Here is a 25,300-nt window from a genome sequence, read left to right as displayed (position 1 = left end):
CGACATATGCAAAATTTCAACCAAATAGGATAAGAATGCGCCCTCTTGAAGCCCAAGAAGTCTAATCGGGATCCGGTCTCCCGATTATATGGCGGCTATATCAAGTTATGATCTGATTTAGACCACACTTGGCACAATTGCCAACACGATATGTGCAAAATTTGAGCCAAATCGGATAAGAAGCTCAATAAGTCTAATCGGGATATCGGTTTGTATGGCAGCTATATCAGGTTATGAACCGATTTGAACCATACTAAGCACAATTGTTGGATGTGATACCAAAACCCCACAGCCAAACCGGTTAAGAATTGCGCCCTCTAGAGGCTCAAGAAGTCAAAACCCAAGATCGGTTTATATGGCAGCTATATCAAAACATCGACTGATTTGGCCCATTTACAATACCAACCGACCTACACTAATAGGAAGTATTTGTGCAAAATTTCAAGCGCCTAGCTTGACTCTTCGAAAGTTAGCGAGCTTTCGACACACGGACGGACGTACATGGCTAGATCGACTTAAAATGTCATAGCGATCAACAATACATATACTTTATGGGGTCTTAGGTGGATATTACGAGGTGTTACAACCGGAATGACGAAATTAGTATACCCCCATCCTATACTGGAGGGTACGTATAATAGAAGTGCAGAAGCAGAAGAGAGCGGGAGAGTGCGTGAGAACAAGCACAGTTTTGAGAGTTTGGTAATTGAGAGCTGCAAATTTCTGCTGGAGGTTTTTTTCCCCCAGCAGCAATTTGCAGCATCGAGCAGATATTTTTTGAAAACCGGCTGTTTTTTTCAAATAAATAGCAAAAGAGATCACAGGTTGCTCTCACTCTCCTGCGCAATTTAACTGGATACGAACCGACCTCATTAGAAGCTCATTTGATTAGTTGAAGGTGTTAATTATTTCAATAGCAGTTGTTCTAAAGAAACGTTGGTTATAATTCATTACTAGTTGCAAATTTGTGATTTTGTAATAAAAAAGCCGATGGCTCAACTTTATAGGTGTAACCAAGTAACCTACCGTCCACTGATATACAGAAATATATAATATTTATGTATTTTACAAATGCATTTGTTCTTAGTGAATTACAGCTTTTTTTTTAATAATTGTTGAATAAATTCGTTTGATTATATGTGCACGCAACATTCGCAAAAATTCGTTTGACATAAAAGAAATTTTCGAGAACAACGTTGCACTTTGTTATTATTTATTATTGACAATAAATTTTATTATTGATGTAAAGAAAATGTTATTCGGGTTTGGCCTAATTTTTCCTTATGTATACATTATTTTAACCACATTCTTATGTATGTATACATTCTTTTCACTTTCGAAATAGATTGTGCATATTGAAATGGATGGCAAGTTCAATTTAATATTGGAACATAATTCAAACTAAAATTTTTACCAATTATAAGCAGATTTCAGTTCGTTATTCATTTCGGTGTTATAATACACAATTATATTAAAAATCCTCTCTTTTCACACAACTTCATTATGGTTTTGTATTTTGATCTGCTGTGTTCGTTGTGATATAAATAAAACAAACAAAAAATAATTATGGAAATTGTTGTTTTCGCACATTTAAATGGCTACTTTGGGATGAATATTTCTTTGTCGCCTAAATACACCCAAACAATGTATATGCCTTAGAATTTCTTGTGCACCTGGCAGTATCTGTGGCTCAAATGAATTTGTCATTGGAAACAACAACATTTTTGTATCTATGGTGAGATTTTAAAATTGTCACTTTCCGATTTTACCATCCGCCCTCGACGGAGCTGCTCAACAAACTGGCTGCTTTTTGCTAGTCAAAATAAAGGGGAAAATGTTGTGTGTAAGAACATGTCCATACCAGTGACGAGCATACAATCGCGATGATGTGCAAGCCCATGGACTTGCTTGCGATTATTTTATTGTATACGTACACCGTAATGTGTTAAAGTGTGAGTATTTTTGCCCATAACTGGTCTATAGGTTAAAATACTAATCCTTTCTCTGCAGTAGGAGAGACACAAGAGAATAATTATTGGTTCGACGAATAATCGTTTGCAGATATCGAAACACTTTTGCCATTAAAGATTTTTTTTTGTTTTAGAATGAAATGAAGGTCATTTTAGCGTAGGCGAAGCACCTAAAGCGTTTTAAATAAGCAAAGTTAGTTACGTTCAATAGTGCTACGTTTATGGCTAACGTTTGACATGTTGAAACGAAATGTTTCACCGTAAAAATAAAAGAAAAACTTTGTGATAAAAGTATTTTGTTCGTCGTAAAAATGAATGAATAAACGTTTTCTTTTTTGTCACTCGATTCGTTTGCCAATTCAATGAAAACCGCTGTTTTCCCACTATAAAATCAGCTGTTTTGCAATGAATTGGGAACGAATTGAGTGAGTAAAAGAAAAAGTTAGTGGTCTAGGACGTAATTGTTTAATTGATAATATTGAACTTTCAATCACATATTATATATAAAATTTCTATGATTCAATTAAAAAAATGATTGAATAATTTAAATTTTTAATTAAAAATTACAAAAATTGCAATCACGATTGTAATTGAAATGTTAGTTCAGATCCAATTACCAAAATTATAGAAACAATTAATTTTTTAATTTAATTCAAAATGACGGACTTTTTTCAATTACCATCGTGATTGAAAAAATCCGAATTCAATTAAAAATTGATTGATTTAATTAATTTTTTAATTGAAAACATTTTTATTTTAAATTAAAGTTTTTTTACCAAAGCAAAATAAAGTATGGCACTTAGTTCGTCAGCGGATATTGTAGGTTTTCGAATACGAAATGCTAAAGTAGATACATTGTACAATAATCATTCAATAATATTAATGCACGTTAAATATTCATCAGTAAATTTTTGTGAATACGTCTGTTAGTATACAGTGGCACGGTTTGAGTTTTTTCGTTGCAAACACTATATATTTTGAACCGAATAAGATAATTGAATGATTTAAACGGCATATGATAGACAAGTTTTCAGCCTATGAAATTAATTTTTGAAAAGGGTGCTATGGCTTATCAAAATATGGAAAAATGGTAACAAGGTGGAGTAGTTAATTTTAGATTTTTTTTATTTTTAAGGGTATATTTATATTTTAAAATTATCAACCAAAACTTTATGTTTTTCAAGTTTTCTATAAAATGTTCACCATAATTCGTGATATAGTTTTTTTTCGGAAATTTTAAGTAGTGAAGCGTATAACTTTTAGTTGGAAAGGACAATCTTTATAATTTTTTTATTATTCCGAGAATTTTGTATCTCTAATATCTTATAAACCGCTATAGCTATTTTGTAAAATTTTACGAGCTCTATCTTTTGCAAACAGAATCATTAGGATCGGCATATAAAGGCCCATTTGGCAGCACTTGTGCACGAGGTGACCTCATTCACGCCCCCATGCCCCCATATCAGCTCCTAGAACTTCAATTGGCTCAAAAATTGCATTTATATTGGAAACCATCTCCACATTCACTATGTCAAGTTTCGTATCGATTTTCAATTCCGGGACATGTCCTCTAAACACCCTTCTTGACATGACCTTCAAACACTTCTTGAACCATGTCTTTCTTACATTTTTTGCCTCTGAAGAAAAATGGTGCAAGAACGGACAGATAAACTCGTTTGAATTATGTTAAGGGGCAACCAAATAAGGTATTTTGAAAATAAGGCGAGGGTATATATTTTTTATTTTCTATCAAAGTTGAAAAAAGCAAAAAATGGGTGTCATTCAAATAGTGATTTATCTAGAGAAGCACAAAGAAATCATAAAATTTTTTTGGATAATTCTACACTTAGTAAGTGAATCCATCGATAGAAATAATAAAAAATGACAATCCCTTATTCTAGTTTTTACCTAAAAATTGTGTTTTCTTTTTTGAAAATCGAAAATTGGTCGACTTTGAGCTGTCATATCTCCTAAACTACCGTTAAGAAATGGTTTGAAATATCCTTAGCCAAATTTTCGACATGATTTGTGTTTCGGGGTGACATTATAAACATTCGAAACTGTTTTCCTCCTAATTGAATGAAAACCATTGATGTTATCATTGTTTCACCCTGTAATAAATTTATAGGCTTCTTCCTCAAAACGTTGTTTGAACTATTCGAGTCTTTTTTTAAATCGGTTTAAGTTTTTTTTAATCGATTTAATTTTCAAACAAAAAGTTAAACTAGTCACTTTCTATAATTTTATAACCTTCTAAAATTTTATAAATAAAACTTTAGCTGATGTCAAAAATTGGCCAGTGTATCCTTTTTCAGCTTATAAGACAATATTAATTTATTGGAGAAAACACATCGTTAAAAATTTAGGATAAAAAAATGTGCATGATAATTTCTGAAAAGGCAAATTTTTTTTTTAAATTTTTATCTAAAAGCAAAATTTCAATGAAATTTTTATACAAACAAAATTTCATTTAAAATTGTATCAAAGAAAATTTATTTTTCAAATCTTCAACGAAATATTCTGATATCTAATTTTTCTTAAACAATTTTTATACCCTCCACCATAAGATGGGGGGTATACTAATTTCGTCATTCTGTTTGTAACTACTCGAAATATTCGTCTGAGACCCCATAAAGTATATATATTCTTGATCGTCGTGACATTTTATATCAATCTAGCCATGTCCGTCCGTCTGTCCGTCCGTCCGTCTGTCTGGCGAAAGCACGCTAACTTCCGAAGGAGTAAAGCTAGCCGCTTGAAATTTTGCACAAATACTTCTTATTAGTGTAGGTCGGTTGGTATTGTAAATGGGCCATATCGGTCCATGTTTTGATATAGCTGCCATATAAACCGATCTTGGGTCTTGACTTCTTGAGCCTCTAGAGTGCGCAATTCCTATCCGATTGGGATGAAATTTTGCACGACGTGTTTTGTTATGATATCCAACAACTGTGCCAAGTATAGTTCAAATTAGTCCATAACCTGATATAGCTGCCATATAAACCGATCTTGGGTCTTGACTTCTTGAGCCTCTAGCGTGCCCAATTCTTATCCGATCAGAATTAAATTTTGCACGACGTGTTTTGTTATTATATCCAACAACTGTGCCAAGTATGGTTCAATTCGGTCCATAACCTGATATAGCTGCCATATAAACCGATCTTGGGTCTTGACTTCTTGAGCCTCTAGAGTGCGCAATTCTTATCCCATTGGGATGAAATTTTGCACGACGTGTTTTGTTATTATATCCAACAACTGTGCCAAGTATGGTTCAAATCGGCCCATAACCTGATATCGCTGCCATATAAACCGATCTTGGGTCTTGACTTCTTGAGCCTCTAGAGGGCGCAATTCTTATCCGAATGGAATGGAATTTCGCACGACGTGTTTTGTTATGATACCCAACAACTGTGCCAAATATGGTTTAAATCGGTCCATAACCTGATATAGCTGCCATATAAACCGATCTTGGGTCTTGACTTCTTGAGCCTCTAGAGGGCACAATTCTTATCCAATTTGAATGAATTTTTGCACGAAGTATTTCGTTATGATATCCAACAACTGTGTCCAATAAGGTTAAAATCGATTTATAACCTGATATAGCTGCCATATAAACCGATCAGGGATCTTGACTTCTTGACCCCTAGAGGTCGCAATTATTATCCGATATGCCTGAAATTTTGTACGACGGATCCTCTCATGACCATCAACAAACGTGTTTATTATGGTCTGAATCGGTCTATAGCCCGATGCAGATCCCATATAAATCGTTCTCTCTATTTTACTTCGTGAGCCCCAATGGGCGCAATTCTTATACGAATTGGTCCATACCATACCATACCGGACCATATCTTGATATCGTTTAAATAGCAGAGCAACTCTTTTCTTATATCCTTTATTGCCTAAGAAGAGATGCCGGGAAAAGGACTCGACAAATACGATCCATGGTGGAGGGTATATAAGATTCGGCCCGGCCGAACTTAGCACGCTTTTACTTGTTTTTTCTAATAATTTTTTTTGAAATCTTCTCAATTAAAAAAATCGATTACAAAATTTCGGTGAAAATGCTGTATCGACAAAACAGTGACATGTACATAATTTCAGCTCAAAACCTAAACCTGACTACAGACACACGGACGAACGGCCATAGACAGACCGTCGTAAATTTTTGCAACGATAAAAAGAAATGGAATGTTTAAAAATATTGCAAACGTTATGACGAATTTAACATCTATATAACATTTGGTAGTGTTCAGTAGGATATTGTGCAAGACATCGATGGAAATAATGATCATAAGTGGTAGCATTGTTTGGGACACGGGTTTGTTCAAATCTAAATTTTAACGATCTATACAGTAGTGGAATGTACGCTCATGTACGCTCAAAGTATTACTTATGTGATTGATATTTATCAAGCAATGTGAACTTGCCATATTAAATTTGTTTTGTTTTTACGTTGGAACATTGTAAATCATTGTGTAAAACAAAATTAACGACAGAAAAGGAAATACTCTTTGTAAATAATTTACAAGTAAGACGTTTTAATATGTATATACGTATATTTTTGTATGAAAACCTATGTTTAATAAAATATTTTTAAAAATGCATTATTTTATTTAATAAATTAGAATATGATGGAATAAATGGCTATCAGCCGAAGGCGCTGATACCAGGATCAACCACCACGGTCACCAACCCACACTAAAAGAAAATGTACTAGTTTTAAAGATTCGAGCCACAGATAAGCAAACTTAATGTAAAAAAGGTAAATTTTGTAACTTTTAAAGAAAACATTCCCTTAGGTGAAAAAATAACACATCGAAAATATTTTCCTTCATATTAAGGATTTTTTAATAGGTAGGTTTATAATCCTTAACTTTGCGTCTTGTTATCAGAGACAAAAATCTAAAATGAATGTCACAATATCGTTGAAAGTTAGGAAATTAACCTTGGGACAATACAACAGTGAACGCAAAATAGCCTCACAAAAAGGAGCGTCTTCAAATGTTTAGTGTTTTTAGGTTAAAAAAAGCATTTTTGAAAATAAAAAAAATATTGGACAGTCATCTATGAAATGAAATAACAATCAATCAGCGACCAAAATATGAAACGGATGGTTGTTGTTGTTCTTCTTGTAGCAGTTTATTATGTTCTATCTTTCGTCTGCTTGATTCTGTTGAGTGTCAAGACCCAGGAACTCTGCGACTAAGATGGGGTGCGTCCACAGGGATCTGGGTCTGAGTCGAGTGGGTCTGGCCGGGCAGTTTAACAGGTGACGTGTATCGTGCGGTCCCTGGTTACAATCGGGACATACATCTTGCACGTCGGCATCAATCCTAGCTCTGTGGGAGTTGAGGCGGCTGCATCTGCCTGAACGTAATTGAGCCAGAACTTCTCTGGTTTGCCGGGGGAGGTCGATTTCTTCGGGTGCAATGGGTGGCGGTCCTTCTCCAAGGACTACATTCACCCGGTAGCCAATTAACGCATCTGCTACCGTGTCTGCATGAATGTTGTTTAGACCCGTTTGATATGCCGCTTGATCTAGAGGTTTTCTCTTGAAGCGCTGAACCTCACGTTCTAGATCATGTAGATCTACCTTAAGGCTTCTGGGCGGTGGATATCTATCCACAAGATGATGATTTGGATGGTTTCTGCGATAATAGCCCAAAAGGCATTGCTTGGACAGCATGTAGTTATGTCTTCGCACTGGTAGGATCTTTGTCTCCTGATGGAGGTGGTCCACATGAGAACTGAGGAGACAGCCAGTCGCAGTTCGGAGGGCGGCATTCTGATAGATATGAATATTATTCCACTGCATGTCACAAAGTTGACGAGACCACACTGGCGCTGCATAACTTACCACAGACCGGCCAATTTCTTTGTACGTGGTCAACAAGGTTTCTTCGTCTGAACACCAAGTGCTGCCAGCAAGTGACTTGAGGACCTTGTTTCTACTTTTGACTTTATCGCAGATTGCTGTGGCATGTGGGGAGAAAGTGTAAGAGCTGTCAAATGTGACGCCAAGTATTTTGGGACACTTGATGGTCGGAATCAATTCTCCATTGACCATCACAGTCAGCTCAGTATTCACCTCACGCGTATTTGTAGTGATCAATGTGGCTGAAGATTTGGTGGCGGATATCTTCAGATTTCTTGCAGCGAAATATGACGCAAGGTCGTTGAGGTAGATGTTCAACCTATCGCAGTTGTCATCAACGGGTGGGGGGCCTGATGCCATGAACGCGCAATCGTCCGCATATGATACGATCTCTATGCCGTCTGGAGGGTGTGGAATGGAGGATAGGTAGAGGTTAAACAGTGCCGGAGATATCACCCCACCTTGGGGAACTCCCTGTTTCACTCTACGGTGTTTCGACTTCTTATCCCTAAATTCCACAAATGACTGGCGACCACACAGATAATTCGCCACCCATCGTTTCAGGCCTGGCTGGAGGGACGTGTTGGCGATGTCCTCAAATAATTTGGCATGGCTGACCGTGTCGAATACCTTTGATAGGTCCAGTGTCACGAGGACCGTCCTATCACATGGCCTAGGCTGATTGAAGCCACGGCAAATGTGCGTGGTGATGGCATGCAAAGCTGTTGTTGTGCTGTGCAGTCTTCGAAATCCATGTTGATGCTCGGCGAATGGAAATTCTCCTACGAGGCTCGAAAGGAGTAATGCCTCAAGCGTCTTTGCTACTGATGAGGGAAGGGAGATCGGTCTGTACGACTCCCCCAAACTCGGGTCTTCTCTAGATTTCAGTAGCGGGATCACTCTGCCCATTTTCCAGACATCGGGAACTATAAGAGTTTTCAATGACAGATTGAGGACAGTGGTAAGATACTCAACTCCAGGTGAATCTAGATTCTTTAACATCAATGTAGAGATACCGTCGGGGCCCAACGCCTTAGATGATTTGGCGCCACGGATGGCATTCGTAACTTCGCCCACGGTAAATTGTGATGGCTGTTCATCGGCTCGGAGACCACGAATACGGCGAATTACTCTCCTCTTTGCCCTGTCTCTCTCGTGATGCACAATAAATTGACGGTTGACCTGGCGCATCTCTTCGGATCAGTCCTGACTGCTATCCCCATGCATTCAATGTAGGGGTCACTAGCGCCATGCGCAGGCGAGATAGGTCTATACTGCACGGAATGTTGTATTACGAAGCCCAATCCTTACGTAGCACATTGTAACCGTGACAACTGTGCAAGCTGCAGGTGTTGGTCAGCTTTGTCTCCTGGATCGCTGCGACCAATATGCTCTTCCGACTCATAAAGTCCATGATCTCATCGATCTTGCCACGAAGTCCGTTGCAGTTTAACTGCAAGAACGATACACTTCCCGGCACTGACCTGGCAATATTTGGGCTGAGATGCTGCCGTTGCGTAATTTTCCGTACGGGAGAGGTCGGAGGGTCACATAGTCCGACGACGAGGACGGTGCTTGTGATCCACTGCTGGCTATGTTCGCACAGCACCTTGCGACATAGCCAGTATGGCTATACTCCCGTAGTGAAGTGAGGCCAGAGCAAGATCGGAAATGTACCCACTCCATGCACCGGTTACACCTCACCGACACCGACCGATGATGAAGGCGGTTCTGGCAAACCGAACAGAACCAGTGTCCGTCCCGGCACGGACCAGAAGCGTGCGGAGAAGGCACTCCGGGATGTGCCTCTCCCATGACGAAAAAAGACGAACACGTACACTGAGGCGGCAGCCCTTGCCGATGAAGATTCCATCGGGTCAATCCGGTGCGTACAACCGGCTGCCATGGGATTGAAATGGGTGGTCATGTCTTATATAAGAGTATATAAGAATTTTTCTTTAAAGATAGGATCTATATTTTAGTTTTGGTTCTTTGGCTCGTTTTCATTGCTTAAATCAACGAATAAGGAAAAAAATCTTAAATTTTGGCCAAACTTTTTTTCAGTGAAGCAACGACAATAGAAATGCAAACAATTACATCTGCTCAGTTTGTCACGACCACATCCGCTCAACATCGACTAAGTGCAATGGAACTGATCGGTGATGCTCGTTAGAAAAGTCCACAATTGCTCAGGTCTCAGAAAGACTAAGACGAACTTTACAATGCTACTACCTGTAACAATCAGGCAGACATGGCCTCATCGGATTTTTCCTTCTTATAAATACAATAGATCTACGTGAAATGTGCATAAATATAAAGAAATGTTGAACTTCTAATAGGAAATAGTTTGCAATAGAAAAATTTTGTTAATAATTATGTCCTTCAAATTTGAGAGTGAAAAACAAAAAAAAATGAAAAATGTTGGGAAAATTTCTAAAACTTTTGAAACGAAAATCTTGCATATGGGAGCAATTTTTATATTGCTCCAACGGTTGTTTCTAGGGCCAGTATTGACCCAAAATGTTGAAGTATCCTCATTCATTTCAAAGTTACAGAAGGATTTTGAGAATCGTTCGATTTGGCATCACATATTATATTACATTAATAAACAAGATGTGAAATATAAATAATAGAGCCGTGGACTTACCTTTAATGCTTTCTTTATGCACTCGCGTGATGATCGGGCATTTTGCAAAGTGGTATTGATGCTATCCAAATATGATTTGTTCTACGATTTAAAGAAGTATTCATGTCGCGGAAACTTTTTCTGCTTGACATATCGATTATAGAGTACTTACAACTTCCATTAGGTGTTGACAACCATGAAATTGGTGATCATTTTGAGCGCATTCAGAGCAACAAGTAAGGTTACATTTTGAGCAGAAACGATCATTTGTTTGCTTATGACGGCGACAGAAACGAGGTTCAATATCCGCGGATTTATTTGACATATCCAGACGTTGCAGCTTATGCATTTTAAGTATCTTATTCGCTTTGTGGACGCTTTCGAAACAGGCTTTACAAAATGATGCGTTGCATTGACGGCATTTGCCGACAGCCGATGTAAACTCACATTTCTTACATTTTAACGGCAGTTGGGCCGTTAAAGATCCACCAAGGTTGCTGTTACAACTAAATAGGCTAGTTTGGTTAGTCGCCAGTAGTGTACTATTTGCCGAGCCCTCCTTATTATAATATCGAAGACTGTTTAATTCTCCAAGTAGATACTTGTTCAGGTGGAAATAATCTCGTATTTGAAAATGTGGTGATACTTTTATAGATGGCAATGGGACGGGTTTTAGGCAAATATTACACATTAAATTTTGCCGATTGTGGTACACACAATTTTCACACAAATTGTGACCGCATGGTAACAAGACTGGACGATTGCTTTTAACAACATCTAAAAAAATCATAAGGGTGATTATTATTAATTGAACAAATACGATTCGATTATTTTGCTTTAATTTTGTTTTTAACCCGGGGGAAATAAAAGTCTCAGTTAAGCAGCTGATATCCCAATTTAACTTTTAAAGAAACTGGGGACGTACTTTTTAATCGATTTCGATGTATTAACAACTCCCGCTATGTATTAACAACTGCTTCATATGTACGTGACAAGTTTAGAGCGCGTGCATAGAAAAAAATAGACATCGGTTTCAATTACAAAATTGGTTAGTATAATTATTTAGTTTTTAATTAAAAAAAAATAATTATTGAAACTTGTTAAATTTTCAATTAATTTTTTAATTGATCCAGTTACAAAAATAATTGAAAATTCCGAAATATCCAATTAATTTTGTAATTGGATCTAATAAAAATTTAATTGAAAAATATAGAAATGTTATTTTAAAATTTTTGCGTTAAGCGCGCTGTACAGGGGCTACCTCAATTTCAATCCAACATGGTTCACATTTGTAAAACTGCTGGAACACGAATTTGAGGTTTATGTCTGGGTTCATGATCACTCCTTTAAATGCAATGGAAAGTATTGTTTCCCGAATTATAAAAGAAAGAGTAGTGAGGCGGATCTATGTTTAGCTACCGACATAAACTAACAGTAATTAAAATATTTTTATTGCAGTAACTTTGTGAATTGCATGCATTGGGAAAGTAAATCGAACTGAAACACATTTATATATAGATTATGTTGTGATTAGATCGATGATTAAGATGCCGTTATGCCATTAATATGCATATTTTGGTCATAAATAAGATTATAATTGCGCCAACCGAAAGACTGTTTGTAGGGAGTTTTATCTTCTATATATAGAAAGTATTTATTAAAATTTAGAGCGACTAAACTTTTAAAAACGGACAGTCATAACCGTGCTGTTGAATCCAATAAAGTTTTCGATTCAATTAAAAATGATTAAAAAATTTATTGAATCAATTAATATTTTAATTGAAAATGACAAATATATCGATCACAATAGTAATTGAAAAAAGTCCAAATTCAAAATTTCAGATTCAATTAAAAATGATTCAATCAATTAATTTTTTAATTAAAAAAATAAATCTGGATTAAATTAAAAAAATATTGATTCGATTTTTTTTAATTAAAACATTTTTATTTTCAATTAAATTTTTAATTAAAAAAGTTTTTCTGATGTTTTTTCTGTGTAGGCTCTATTATAGAAAGAATTTATTAAAATCTAGAGTGACCAAACTTTTTTAAAAACGGACAGTCATAACAGTGCTGTTGAATCCAATAAGTTTTCGATTCAATTAAATCATGATTGAAAAAACGTACTGCCAAAACAATAATTGGTTGTTTAGGAAGTTATTGTTTAATTAAAAAGATAACATTTTCAATCACATTATATATAAAATTAAGATTCAATTAAAAGAATGATTGAATCAATTAATATTTTAATTGAAAATGACAAATATATCAATCACAATAGTAATTGAAAAAAGTTCAAATTCATTTCAAATTTAAAAGTTCAGATTCAATTAAAAAATGATTGAATCAATTAATATTTTAATTAAAAAATAAATCTGGATTCAAGTAAAAAATATTGATTCCATTATTTTTTTAATTAAAACATTTTTATTTTCACTTAAATTTTTAATTGAAAAAGTTTTCCTTATTTTTTTGTGTAGGCTCAAATCTTGGGTACTATCCAATCTTCCGATTTTCTCCTTGAGTTCCAGCGTATTTTTCTCCAGGTTTCTGTAAAAATTTAAATACCCGAGTAAAATAAAAATAAATATAATATTGATATGGTCAGATCCAAATATATCTGGGATAAGACTAAGTTGGATATAATTAGATCCGAATGGATCTGCCATATCCAATTATATATAATTATCTGATACTATATATATTACTATATCTGGTAGTAGGTCCATCAATCACTTGGACCTCATTTTTTATGTCATATTCATAGTCTACTCCCGAATACCTTTCAAACGAGTCCTATATTGATATGTATGTCTGTTTTGGACAGTTTTTGGAGTTGGGCGACCACAGGGATACTTGAACCCTATTTTTAATACCATATTCATATTCTACTCTACAATAGCTTTCATATTGTCCCTATCGGTCCGCTTTTGATTTTGGGTGGTGTTTCCAATATGAATAAATTATAAAGCCTATTCCTTCTTCCTGACCATATTCGTAATCTACCTCCGAAAACCTTTCATTCGAGTCCCATATTGTAAGATCGTGAGAAGACGAGGCTATTACTGAAAGAAAGTAAGAAGGAGGTCGGTATAGCTGTTGGTATCATAATGGGACACATAGGACTACGAGCTCACTTATAGAAAATCGGTGCGGCAAGTGATAGCATGTGTAGGGCATGCGGGGAAGATGATGAGACGTTGGAGCATTTCCTTTGTCAGTGGCCGGCTTCGCGTCTAACAGATACCGGCACTTAGGTGGAGGCACAATACCAGGCATGAATCAACTTAGGGGAGTGGTATTGAAAACAATTAAGAATTTTGTAAGTAGCACGAATTCCTAACTTAAAATTTTCTTTTTAGAGGTTACTTTACAGTTTTTAGAGCGCACAACAAACCGATTACTGGCTTAGGTGTATGTATATCCATGGTGGCATGTGGTGGATTAATATATGCACCCTCTTTTTAACATAACCTAACCTACTAACAAAGTTTTCAATTCTCAAATCGTGAAATATTTTGTAATTTATTTTTTTAATTTGATCAATATGTGATTGTTGGTGTTAACAATTGGTAATTTTTGATATATTGGAGTTTTATTTTCTAAATGTAATATAATAATATTGCAAAATTTTAGAAAAATTGGAACAAAAGAATTGGAGAAAAAAAAACCAAAAAAAAATTGGGGGTACTTTTGTATGGGACTGACACCTAACGATGGACCGATCTGCATCATATTCGGCACAGTTGTAGATATGTCTACGAAAATTGCGCGTTTCAAGTTTTACCCAAATCGGATAAAAAGTACGCATTTAATCAGCTTCAGATGTTTAATTTGAAAGTTTCCTTATATGGTAGCTATACCAATCTAAAATTACGTATCTTAAGCTTATAAAATGAGTGCTTTTTATCCGGTTTGGCTGAAATTTGGAATGTGCAGTTTTTTAAACCTATCCACAACTGTGCCGAATATGTTCCAAATCGGTCTAACTTAAGGTGCCGGTCCCATACAAACGTACCCCCCATTTTTGGTATCTTTGCTCTGGAACCCACATTTTTGTTCCAATTTTTCGAAAATTTGGCATACGACATTTTCACGACATGGAAAAAGTATGTTTCAACCCATAGACGAATTGATCAATATTTTGTTGAAGCTCCCATATAAGAGTACATTTCAAAAATACCGATGTTTACACCTAGTTAAGTGAAGTCTAGATTGAATTTAGAGAAGATACAATCCGAATTGGGAAACGTTTTATACATCGTCGGAAAGGTATGGAAATTTCCCTTGATTTATATTGCGTAAATAAATCGGTTGGTTTCCATGGCTAATGGTGCCGGCAACAACAAAATTTGGAAAAATCTACTTTTTTGAAAAATTGACTTTTATGTTGCCGGTTACATAGCGGATGGAAAAGAGATACATATTTTCCGATCGTTTTGTGTTTTGTAGAAGAAGTGATACCAAATTAAAGTTACCTACACATATGTGCAATAAAGTTTGCACATATGTGTAGACTCGACATATAGAGTTTGTACATATGTGTAGATGAGACATATATTTAATTATTGGAAACATTTCAAACTTTAATTCAAGTTCAATAAGGTGAAAAAATCCCCGTGGAATTATTTTAGTGTGAAACTTGAAAATTGAAATGGCCAAAGTTTGCGGAAGGAAATGCTAGTACCTTTTTCTAAAAATTTTAAAATTTTTTAACAAAGACAAGTGTTTCTTGTTGGAAGCAATGGCGCCTTTAAACCGCTTAATATATAGACATGATTCGTGATACTGGCACAATTTGTGTGAAAATTAAAGTATAAAACTTAAAAATTGATGGAGTTATTAAAGAAAAAACTTAAAAAAAAACCGAATAAAAATTATGATATTTTCAAATTATATAATGCATATCTCATTAACGGTACACGATGACATAAAACATTGTGTATATTTTTTTAGATCTCATCAAGCCCTTTCTACAGAAATACAAATCATGCAAATCGTTTCAGTAGATCCAATGTTATGGCTCCCAAAAAGTTGGAGAAGTTAAGTCTTCAATGTTGACACCCTGTATCTTAGCCAGTGTTAGAGATATGGACCTACAACAGCTTTCCTGAAAGCCTATGTCCTCCTCTACAAATGTCTGGTACATTATGTAACACTATAATAAACAGATAAAAAGTTGTAGACCTATTTCAAATTTTGGACGTTTGGCCCACTGTTTGGCGCTGTTTGTTCTAAGATAATTTTATTTGTATATCTTTAGCCGCGCACATCATAAGCAAGTGGTTGGCTGTGTTGGTAGCGCAACTGACTAGCAAACGAGAGGGCCCATGTTCAAACATCACTGGCGGCAAAAAGTCACAAAAAAAGTTATTGTAGATTTGAAGTGCATTTTTGTTATTGCACACTTGTTGTCTAATAAACTAAAAGTTTGTATTCGAAAACGTTTAAGAACAAGCCAATAGTTAAAATAAACTTATCAACAAATTTTCGTTTTGTTATGGCAAATTTTCAGTTTCTATAGCAATTTTCATTTAGTGGCGATTTAAATATATCCGAAACCCGGGTTAAAAAATAATTGCGAGCATGTGTTTTATCATTTTCAATGTAATATACACCAAATCTAAATTTTTGTTGCAAAAATATATAACTAAATAACAAAAACCTGCAACTACAAAAATAACATTTTGTTTTTCTGCTTTATAAACCGGTTCTTATTCGGAATGCAACCCTAATATCTGGCATTTCATAAAATTATTAATTGTACTGAAATTTACAAATTATTCAAAAATAGCAAAAACAAAGAATCGAAATATACATTATGGATGAAAAAATTCACTTTCCTGATATTTCCTATTTTTATTAGACCAAAACGTGTAATATAAAAAATTTTAAATTTCTTGACATGTTGAAGTTCTGCAACATACACAGCTAAAATTATGTTCTAAACAAAATAATATCATTAAATTTTTTTGTGCACAAAATTGGCAGGAATTTCCTTCGCATAGTCGGAAATCGAATTGTCGTGATCTGTGACAAAGATTCATTAGGGTTTAGCTGACTTAATGAAAATTTTCCTCTGTAATCCATTTTGTAATTTTTTTTGATTGAACTGTTAAACGAGGGTGGAGCATAAAATATTTTTTATATACATATATTCATTTTGTCATTCCGTTTGCAACACATCGAAATATCCATTTCCGACCCTATAAAGTATATATATTCTTGATCAGCGTAAAAATCTAAGACGATCTAGCCATGTCCGTCCGTCTGTATGTTATAATCACGCAACAGTCTTTAAAAATAGAGATCTTGGGCTGAAATTTTGCACGGATTCTTTTTTTTGTCCATAAGCAGGTTAAGTTCGAAGATGGGCTATATCGGACTATATCTTCATATAGCCCCCATATCGACGGATCCGCCGATTTAGGGTCTTAGGCCCATAAAAGCCACATTTATTATCCGATTATGCTGAAATTTTGGACAGTGAGTTGTGTTAGGTCAGCCGACATCCCAGTTCAATTTGGCCCAGATCGGTCCAGATTTGGATATAGCTGCCATATAAACCGATCTCTCGATTTAAGGTCTTGCGCATATAAAAGGCGCATTTATTGTCCGATTTTGCCAAAATTTAGGACAGTGAGTTGTGTTGGGCCCTTCGACATCCTTCGTTAATTTGGTCCGGATCGGTCCAAATTTGGTTATAGCTGCCATATAGACCGATCTTTCGATTTAAGGTTTTGGGGCCATAAAAGGCACATTTATTGTCCGATTTCGCTGAAATTTGGGACAGTGAGTTGTGTTAGGCTCTTCGGTATTTTTCTGAAACTTGCCCAAATCGGTTTAGATTTGGATATAGCTGTCATATAGACAGATATATCGATTTAAAGTCTTAGCCTCATAAAAGGCGCAATTGAACAATGACTTCTACTTGTAAGTATTTGGTCCAAATCGGATCATATGTCTATAAAGCTGCTATGGGGCATAAGGTATGCATTTTTCACCGGATTTTGACGAAAGGTGGTTTACATATATACCCGAGGTGGTGGGTATCCAAAGTGCGGCCCGGCTGAACTTAACGCCTTTTTACTTGTTTAAATTTAAAATAGGTTTATTAAAGGAAAAATTGGCTATTATTCGTTTGTGGATAACAAAAAGACATAATTTGTCTATTTTCGGTTTATAAAACTATTCTGATCTCATAAAATCGGATTTTAATAGTTATATATCGCTTTTTAGACCGATCTTCAGACTTTAAGTCATCATCCGATTTCGATGAAATTTGGCACAGTCAGTACCCCTCTAAACCTTTTTGTGGAATATTGTCCAGATCGGACCATATTTGGATATAGCTGCCATATAGACCGATCTCCCGATATAGAGTATGGAGCCAATAAAAGGAGCATTTTTCATCCGATCGTAATGAAATTTGAAACAATGCGTTTTGGTGTCCCTCTAAACCTAAAGAATAAGCAAAAATTGCTTGGAAAATGTTTTTATACCCATGATATCTGCAAAATTATAAATATCCGGCTTTTGGGTATAAATGGGTAAATTCCCGTATATTTACCCAATTTAGCGGGTAAATACCTTTTGTGTATTTACCCATCGCCCATCTCTAGCCATTATTCGTTTGTGAATAACAAAAAGACATATTATGTCTATTTTCGGTTTATAAACCTAGTTTATTTTTTGTGAATAAGGCTGTAATAGTTTATTAATAAAAACAAGTAAAAGCGTGCTAAGTTCGGCCGGGCCGAATCTTATATACCCTCCACCAAGGATCGCATTTGTCGAGTTCTTTTCCCGGCATCTCTTTTTAGGCAAAAAAAGGATATAAGAAAAGATTTGCTCCGCTATTAGAGCGATATCAACATATGGTCAGATTTGGACCACAATTAAATTTTATGTTGGAGACCTGTGTAAAATGTCAGCCAATTCGAATAAGAATTGCGCCCTTTGTGGGCTCAAGAAATAAAATAGAGAGATCGATCTATATGGGAGCTGTATCGGCCTATAGACCGATTCAGACCATAATAAACACGTATGTTAATGGTCATGAGAGAATCCGTCGTACAAAATTTCAGGCAAATCGGATAATAATTGCGACCTCTAGAGGCTCAAGAAGTCAAGATCCCAGATCGGTTTATATGGCAGCTACATCAGGTTATAGACCGACTTGTACTTTATTTGACATAGTTGTTGAAAGTAATAATAAAAAACGTCTTGCGAAATTTCAGCCAAATCGGATAGAAATTGAGCCCTCTAGAAGCTCAAGAAGTCAAGTCCCCAGATCTGTTTATATGACAGCTATATCAGGTTATGAACCGATTTGAACCATATTTGGCACAGTTGTTGGATATCATAACAAAATACTATCAAATTGGATAAGAATTGCGCCCTCTAGAGGCTCAAGAAGTCAAGACTCAAGATCGGTTTATATGGCAGCTATATCAGGTTATGAACCGATTTGAACCATACTTGCCACAGTTGTTGGATATAATAACAAAACACGTCGTGCAAAATTTCATCCCAATCGGATAAGAATTGCGCACTCTAGAGGCTCAAGAAGTCAAGACCCAAGATCGGTTCATATGGCAGCTATATCAAAACATGGACCATTTACAATACCAACCGACCTACACTAATAAGAAGTATTTGTGCAAAATTTCAAGCGGCTAGCTTTACTCCTTCGGAAGTTAGCGTGCTTTCGACAGACAGACGGACGGACATGGCTAGATCGACATAAAATTTCACGACGATCAAGAATATATATACTTTATGGGGTCTCAGACGAATATTTCGAGTAGAGTAGATACATTCAGAATAACGAAATTAGTATACCCCTTATCTTATGGTGGAGGGTATAACAACCACATTTTTTTTTAATTTAATATCCAATTAGACATTATTAAATATAATTGGATCTTTTTATATCTCGGACAAATTCGAGATACAATTGTATTTAATTGTATCAAATTGTATATATAACCATTATTCGGATCCAATTATATTTGATCCCAGATAAAATTGGATCTCACCATATCAACTTTTTTTACCCGGTAAGTCATAATTTTGAAATTCAAAACTATATAACGCATTTCTCATTAACGGTGCCGGGAAGTGTATCGTTTTTTGCAGTTAAACTGCAACGGACTCCGTGGCAAGATCGATGAGATTGTAGACTTCATGAGTCGAAAGAGCATGTTGGTCGCAGCGATCCAGGAGACAAAGCTGACCAACACCTGCAGCTTGCACAGTTGTCACCGATACAATGTGCTATGTAAGGATCGCTCAAGGAATGGAGGTAGGCGATTGGCCTTCGTGATACACCATTCCGTGCAATACAGACCTATCTCGCCTGCGCATGGCGCTTGTGACCCCTACATGGAGTGCATGGGGATAGCAGTCAGGTCCGGTACTGCCGAGATAGAGCTATACAACGTGTACATACCGCCGGTTGGTAGCTGTGTCCCACTTAATGGCCAAGCTTACAACCCCGACATAAGTGGGTTACTATCTGGCCATAACCGTCTGGTTCTAGGGGACTTTAATGCGCATCACACTTCATGACATTCTCCCCTAGGTAACGACCAACGAGGCATACGTTTGGCAGAGCAGATTGAAAGCTCCACGTTTTGCACGGTGAATGAGGATGCTCCCACTAGGATTACGAGGAGGTACAGTAGCTCGCCAGACATCTTCATTGCATCCCCTGATCTCCTGAGTGACCTATCTTGGCAAGCCGTGATCTCTTTGGGGTCAGACCACCTCCCCATAATTCTCACCATCGACCGACCACCCGACTTCATAACCTCTGAGCGCCGGACGTTTATCAATCATAAGAAGGCCGATTGGGCTGGCTTCAGAGAGTATACCAATCGCCGCTTCAGTGAACTGCCACCCCCCTCTGATGTGCTAGTGGCCGAGAGGAAATTCCGAGACATCATTAACGCAGCAGCCGCTCGCTTTATATCAGCCGGTCGAATACCCCAAGTGCGGCCCAAATTCCCGTCGCAAGCAGTGGTACTCGCAGATGAGAGTGATGGGATTCGTGTTATGGACCCCAATAATCCCAGAATCAGCGGGCTGAATCTGGAAATAAACAGGGTAGTCAACGACCATAAGCGGAATTTGTGGCTGGAACACTTGGAGCAATGTAACTTAGGCACCGGTGTAGGCAAACTGTGGTCTACTGTTAAGTCACTCTCGAACCCCGGTAGACGGGATGACAGGACCTCAGTCACTTTTGGCCAGGTTGTTCAACCGTCAATTTATTGTGCATCACGAGAGAGACAGGGCAAGAAGGAGAGCCATTCGCCGAATTCGTGGTCTCCGAGCCGATGAACAGCCATCACAATTTACCGTGGGCGAAGTTACGAATGTCATCCGTGGCGCCATTTCTCCCCATGCCACAGCAATCAGCGATAAAGTCAAAAGTAGAAACAAGGTCCTCAAGTCACTTGCTGGCAGCACTTGGGGTGCAGACAAAGAAACCTTGTTGACCACGTACAAAGCAATTGGCCGGCCTGTGGTAAGTTATGCAGCGCCAGTGTGGTCTCGTCAACTTTGTGACATGCAGTGGAATAATATTCAGATCTTTCAGAATGCCGCCCTCCGAACTGCGACGGGCTGTCTCCTCAGTTCTCATGTGGACCACCTCCATCAGCAAACAAAGATCCTACCAGTGCAAAGACATAACTACAAGCTGTCTAAGCAATACCTTTTGGGCTATTATCGCAGAAACCATCCAAATCATCATCTTGTGGATAGATATCCACCGCCCAGAAGCCTTAAGGTAGATCTACATGATCTAGAGCGTGAGGTTCAGCACTACAAGAGAGAACCTCTAGATCAAGGGGCATATCAAGCGGGTCTAAACAACATTCATGCAGACACAGGAGCAGATGCGGTGAATGGCTACCGGGTGAATGTAGTCCTTGGAGAACGACCGCCTCCCATTGCATCTGAAGAAATTGACCTCCCCCGGCAAACCAGAGTAGTTCTGGCTCAATTACGTTCCGGCATATGCAGCCGACGTGCAAGATGTATGTCCCGATTGTAATCAGGGACCGCACGATACACATCGCCTGTACAACTGCCCGGCCAGACCCAATCGACTCAGACCCAGATCCCTGCGGACGCACCCCATCTTAGTCGCAGAGTTCCTGGGTCTTGACACTCAACAGAATCAATCAGACGAAAGATAGAACACAATAAACTGCTACAACAACAACAACAACAACAACTACGGTGCACGATAGCATTGCACATTGTGCATGTGTTTTAAGATTTCATCAAGATATATCTCTAGAGCCCTAAATAATGCAAATCGGTTCAGTAGACCAAAAGTTATGGCTCCCAGAAAGTGGGAGAAGTCAAAAGTGGTCAATGTACCCGTACAGTGGTTAGCTGAAATGGTAGCGCAACTGACTAGCAAAGAGGACCCATGTTCAAAACCCGCGGAAAAAGTTAAGACATCAATAATATGGAAAAATGGTAAAAAAATAAGAGTTTAATTAAAAACAACGACATTTAAATGTAAATGTAAACAAAAAACAACAACAGCAAATTTTTTTTTTTAATTTAATATTTAATTAAATCTTTTATATTTGGATCTATTTATATTTTGGATAAAATTCGAGATACAATTGTATCAGATTCTATCCAATTAGAACTAATTTGATACGTTTAGGTCCAATTATATATAATCATTTTTCGGAACCAATTATATCTGACGCCAGATATAATTGGATTTTTTTACTCGGAGTTAATAGTCTACTATGCCTGTTCCAAGTTGGACGCATATGTCCACTCTTCGATAAATGTGTATAACTCGCATAACTTGCGAACTCCTGTGTGGTTCCACTGCTCTCTCACCTGCCCCTGGATGCGAACGAAAGCTCATAATGACAAGATCTAATGAATCTTGTGAGGATGAACACCTGGCGGAATCAGAAGGAGAGGCTAACACAACAGTGATGGAAGTTGGGAATCCTGACTATGGCCCGGTTTCTATAGATTAATCTCCAACATTGTAAAGCCGCTTCGGCTGCACTAAAGGTCCCCCTGATGGCAGGGAATCACGGGTGTGTGGAGAAATATTTCGTAAACTAAGAATTCCGGGATTTAAACTACTCAATGGTACGGGGAATCGAACATACAGAGCTTGTATTCTTGCATAGAGTAGTCTAAATGTTTTTTTTCTTCCGTCGCTAAGCACTGAAGATTCAGTAGTAGCCAGCCTTGAAATAAATAAGTCTTATTACTGGCTGGCTTCCCTATATATGGCACACGATTCAGAGATGCCGCCTTCAAACCTTAAGGTGCTGGTTGTCGACATAGTCGAGTAGCACGTATGTGCCATATTTATTCAATTCTGCATCTCGTATAATCTTCTCCTGCAGGATATTAAATAGATAACACTATAAGCTGCCTTGTCTGAAAACTCGTTTGGTATTGAATAGTCCGGAGAGATTCTTTCCTTACTGAGGAACGTGATTCAGCAAGCGTCATCCTGCAGTGTCTTCTTAATTTTGCAGGGATACCAAACTCAGACATGGCTTGAAATACCTTTGAACGTATACGTCTATTGAAAGCGGGTTTGTAGTCAACAAAGATATGGTAGGTGTTGATTTGTCCTTCCCCGGTGTTTCCAGGATTTGGCGCAGTGTGAATATCTGGTCCATGGTGGATTTTCCAGGTCTAAAGCCTCATTGATAGGGGTCAATTATCTCATTTAATCGTTCACACAGTACACTCTAGAGTATCTTGTATGCGGTGGGGCGGAGACTTATTCCTTTGTAGTTGGCACGTTCCGTCTTGTCTCATTTCTTGTATACGGGACATAGTATGCTGCGGTTCCAATCATCGGTATGCGTTCTTCTAGCCAAATCGCGTGGACAGGCTGATGCATAAGCCCTATCATCATGTCGTCTCCGATCTTAAATAGTTGAGCGGGCAACCCGTCGCCTCCTGCTGCCTTGTTGTTCTTTATTCGGGTCACAACTACTTTAATCTCATTCTGACTAGGAGGTAAACATTCTATACCACCATCAGGGATTGGATCTGCGGTATCCTCCTTGCCGCCATCTTCGGAAACTAACAGCTGGGTAAAATATTCTCTCCATATCCTCAGCACACTATCTGTATCAGTAACCAGATTTCCTTCTTTGTCTCTGCAGGAGGATGTGCCTACACCAATGTCATCAGTTGATGTTGATTTCTTTGGTAGAATTTCCGGAATTCATTCTGACTCCTGTACATCTCAATTCGCTCACACTCACCTCTTTCCATTTCCTGTTTATTTCTTTGCAGTAGACGTTTCTCCTCTCTCCTTTTCTCTCGATACCTCTCAAATATTTTGTATACCGCATTCTTAGCATTTCAAAACTCCTGGTCGTACCAGGGGTTTTTTGAGAAAGGCTCCTGCATTCAAGTACAGATTTTGTAGACTTTTCCATGAAGTGGGCAATGGTTTGCCTCTGCGCCGTTATGTCATCGGGACAAGTGCTTTCACTGGTGTATGCCGTTGCCATCTTTTGTGTTTGCAGCTTTGCAAACAGTGCAGTTTCAGATCGTACGTTTCTCGCTACCTTGTTCTCGCTGCATTAAGGTATTCGCAAAGATAAGCACATTTTGAAAGATTAGGATATAATAGTGTGTTGGCAAGTAGTACAAAATTTTGATCTGCTTTTACGTCCACAATATTCAATAAAAAAATTGAGGTACCTTTACCCGTTTCACATTAACACAACAAATTTGGCAATTTTTGCATTTTGAAAAAATATAGGGTGCCCCACTTCTATGGGCAATACACCACTCCATAAAAAATTTCGTGCAAATCGGTAAAAACTTGGGGCAACTACTACCATTTAAGTAAAAATCGGGCGGTATGTATATAGGACAGCTATATCTAAATCACAACCGATTTCACCAAATTTTATAGCATTGGTCGATGAAAAGGCTGAAAAAGTGATAAATATTTGCAGAATTTTGTGATGATTGGTTAACAATAGCGGCCTTAGGAGTAATTCTGTGTCGAGCGGTACACTATAAACTGCCAAATTTTGGTTCTAGGTGTAACTTCTGTTTAATTAGCAATAAAATGCTGTATAAATGTTTCCTTCGAGCTCAAATTAAATCTTAATACGTAAAATCCTTCAAAGGATCCCAAGTTATAAAGATCTAACACAAAAAAATGGACGTTACGCGTTTCTTTATTTCCAAAAAAAATTTTTTTACCATGGGACGGTGTAATGAAGCTGAATCCTTGAAATTTTGGTCCATTTTAAAAAAGGCCATGTCGCTACAGATCAGCTTTGAGATTAAGCGAAGAATAAAAATGGCAAACAGATGCTACTTGGACTATGAAAGCAGTTTAGAAACAAGGCCACCTCTCGGCAGACGATGATTACACTATACAAGACACTGATACTACCCGTGTTGCGGTTCTGAGACATGGGTACTTGTGAAAATAGACGAGGCAGTGCTTGGAGTATTTGAGAGAAAGATTCTTCGTAAAATATATGGACCAGTTTGCGATAATGGAGAATATAGGCGATATATTAACCACGAGCTGTATGACGACGATAGCATAGTTACACGTATCAAAATACAACGGCTGCGTTAGCTCATTTTGCCAGAATGGATGGAGAAGCTCCAGCAAAGAAGTTTTTTGAAGGCAAACACGGTGCTACACGCAAACCGGGAAGACCAAAAGCGCGATGGAAAGATCAAGTGGTGGGAGACACCTTGAAACTTGGTGTCAGAGATTTCAGAACGAGCGCAGAAGATCGAGGCGCTTGGAACGCTATTCTACGTTCG

At 37.4% G+C, this 25,300-nt stretch overlaps 1 protein-coding gene across 5 annotated transcripts in view; it reads right to left on the bottom strand.

Annotated features, from left to right (window-relative positions):
* LOC106084621 (tudor domain-containing protein 1) overlaps positions 1 to 25,300 on the bottom strand; it is a 787,010-nt gene that overhangs the window by 712,844 nt on the left and 48,866 nt on the right. For all 5 annotated transcript variants that reach the window (XM_059361948.1, XM_059361946.1, XM_059361947.1 and 2 more), the window contains exons 2-3: positions 10,647 to 11,251; positions 10,496 to 10,576 (exon numbers count right to left, since the gene is read on the bottom strand). In XM_059361948.1, coding sequence (XP_059217931.1) covers positions 10,496 to 10,576; positions 10,647 to 11,165 — 600 coding nt within the window. In that variant the 5' untranslated portion in view covers positions 11,166 to 11,251. The remainder of the gene's footprint in view (positions 1 to 10,495; positions 10,577 to 10,646; positions 11,252 to 25,300) is intronic.

Source organism: Stomoxys calcitrans, chromosome 2 (genome assembly GCF_963082655.1).
Source record: "Stomoxys calcitrans chromosome 2, idStoCalc2.1, whole genome shotgun sequence".
Classification (NCBI taxonomy): Eukaryota; Metazoa; Arthropoda; class Insecta; order Diptera; family Muscidae; genus Stomoxys; species Stomoxys calcitrans.
The sequence above is the reverse complement of the archived record's forward strand: the minus strand, read 5'-3'. Positions and strand labels throughout refer to the sequence as shown.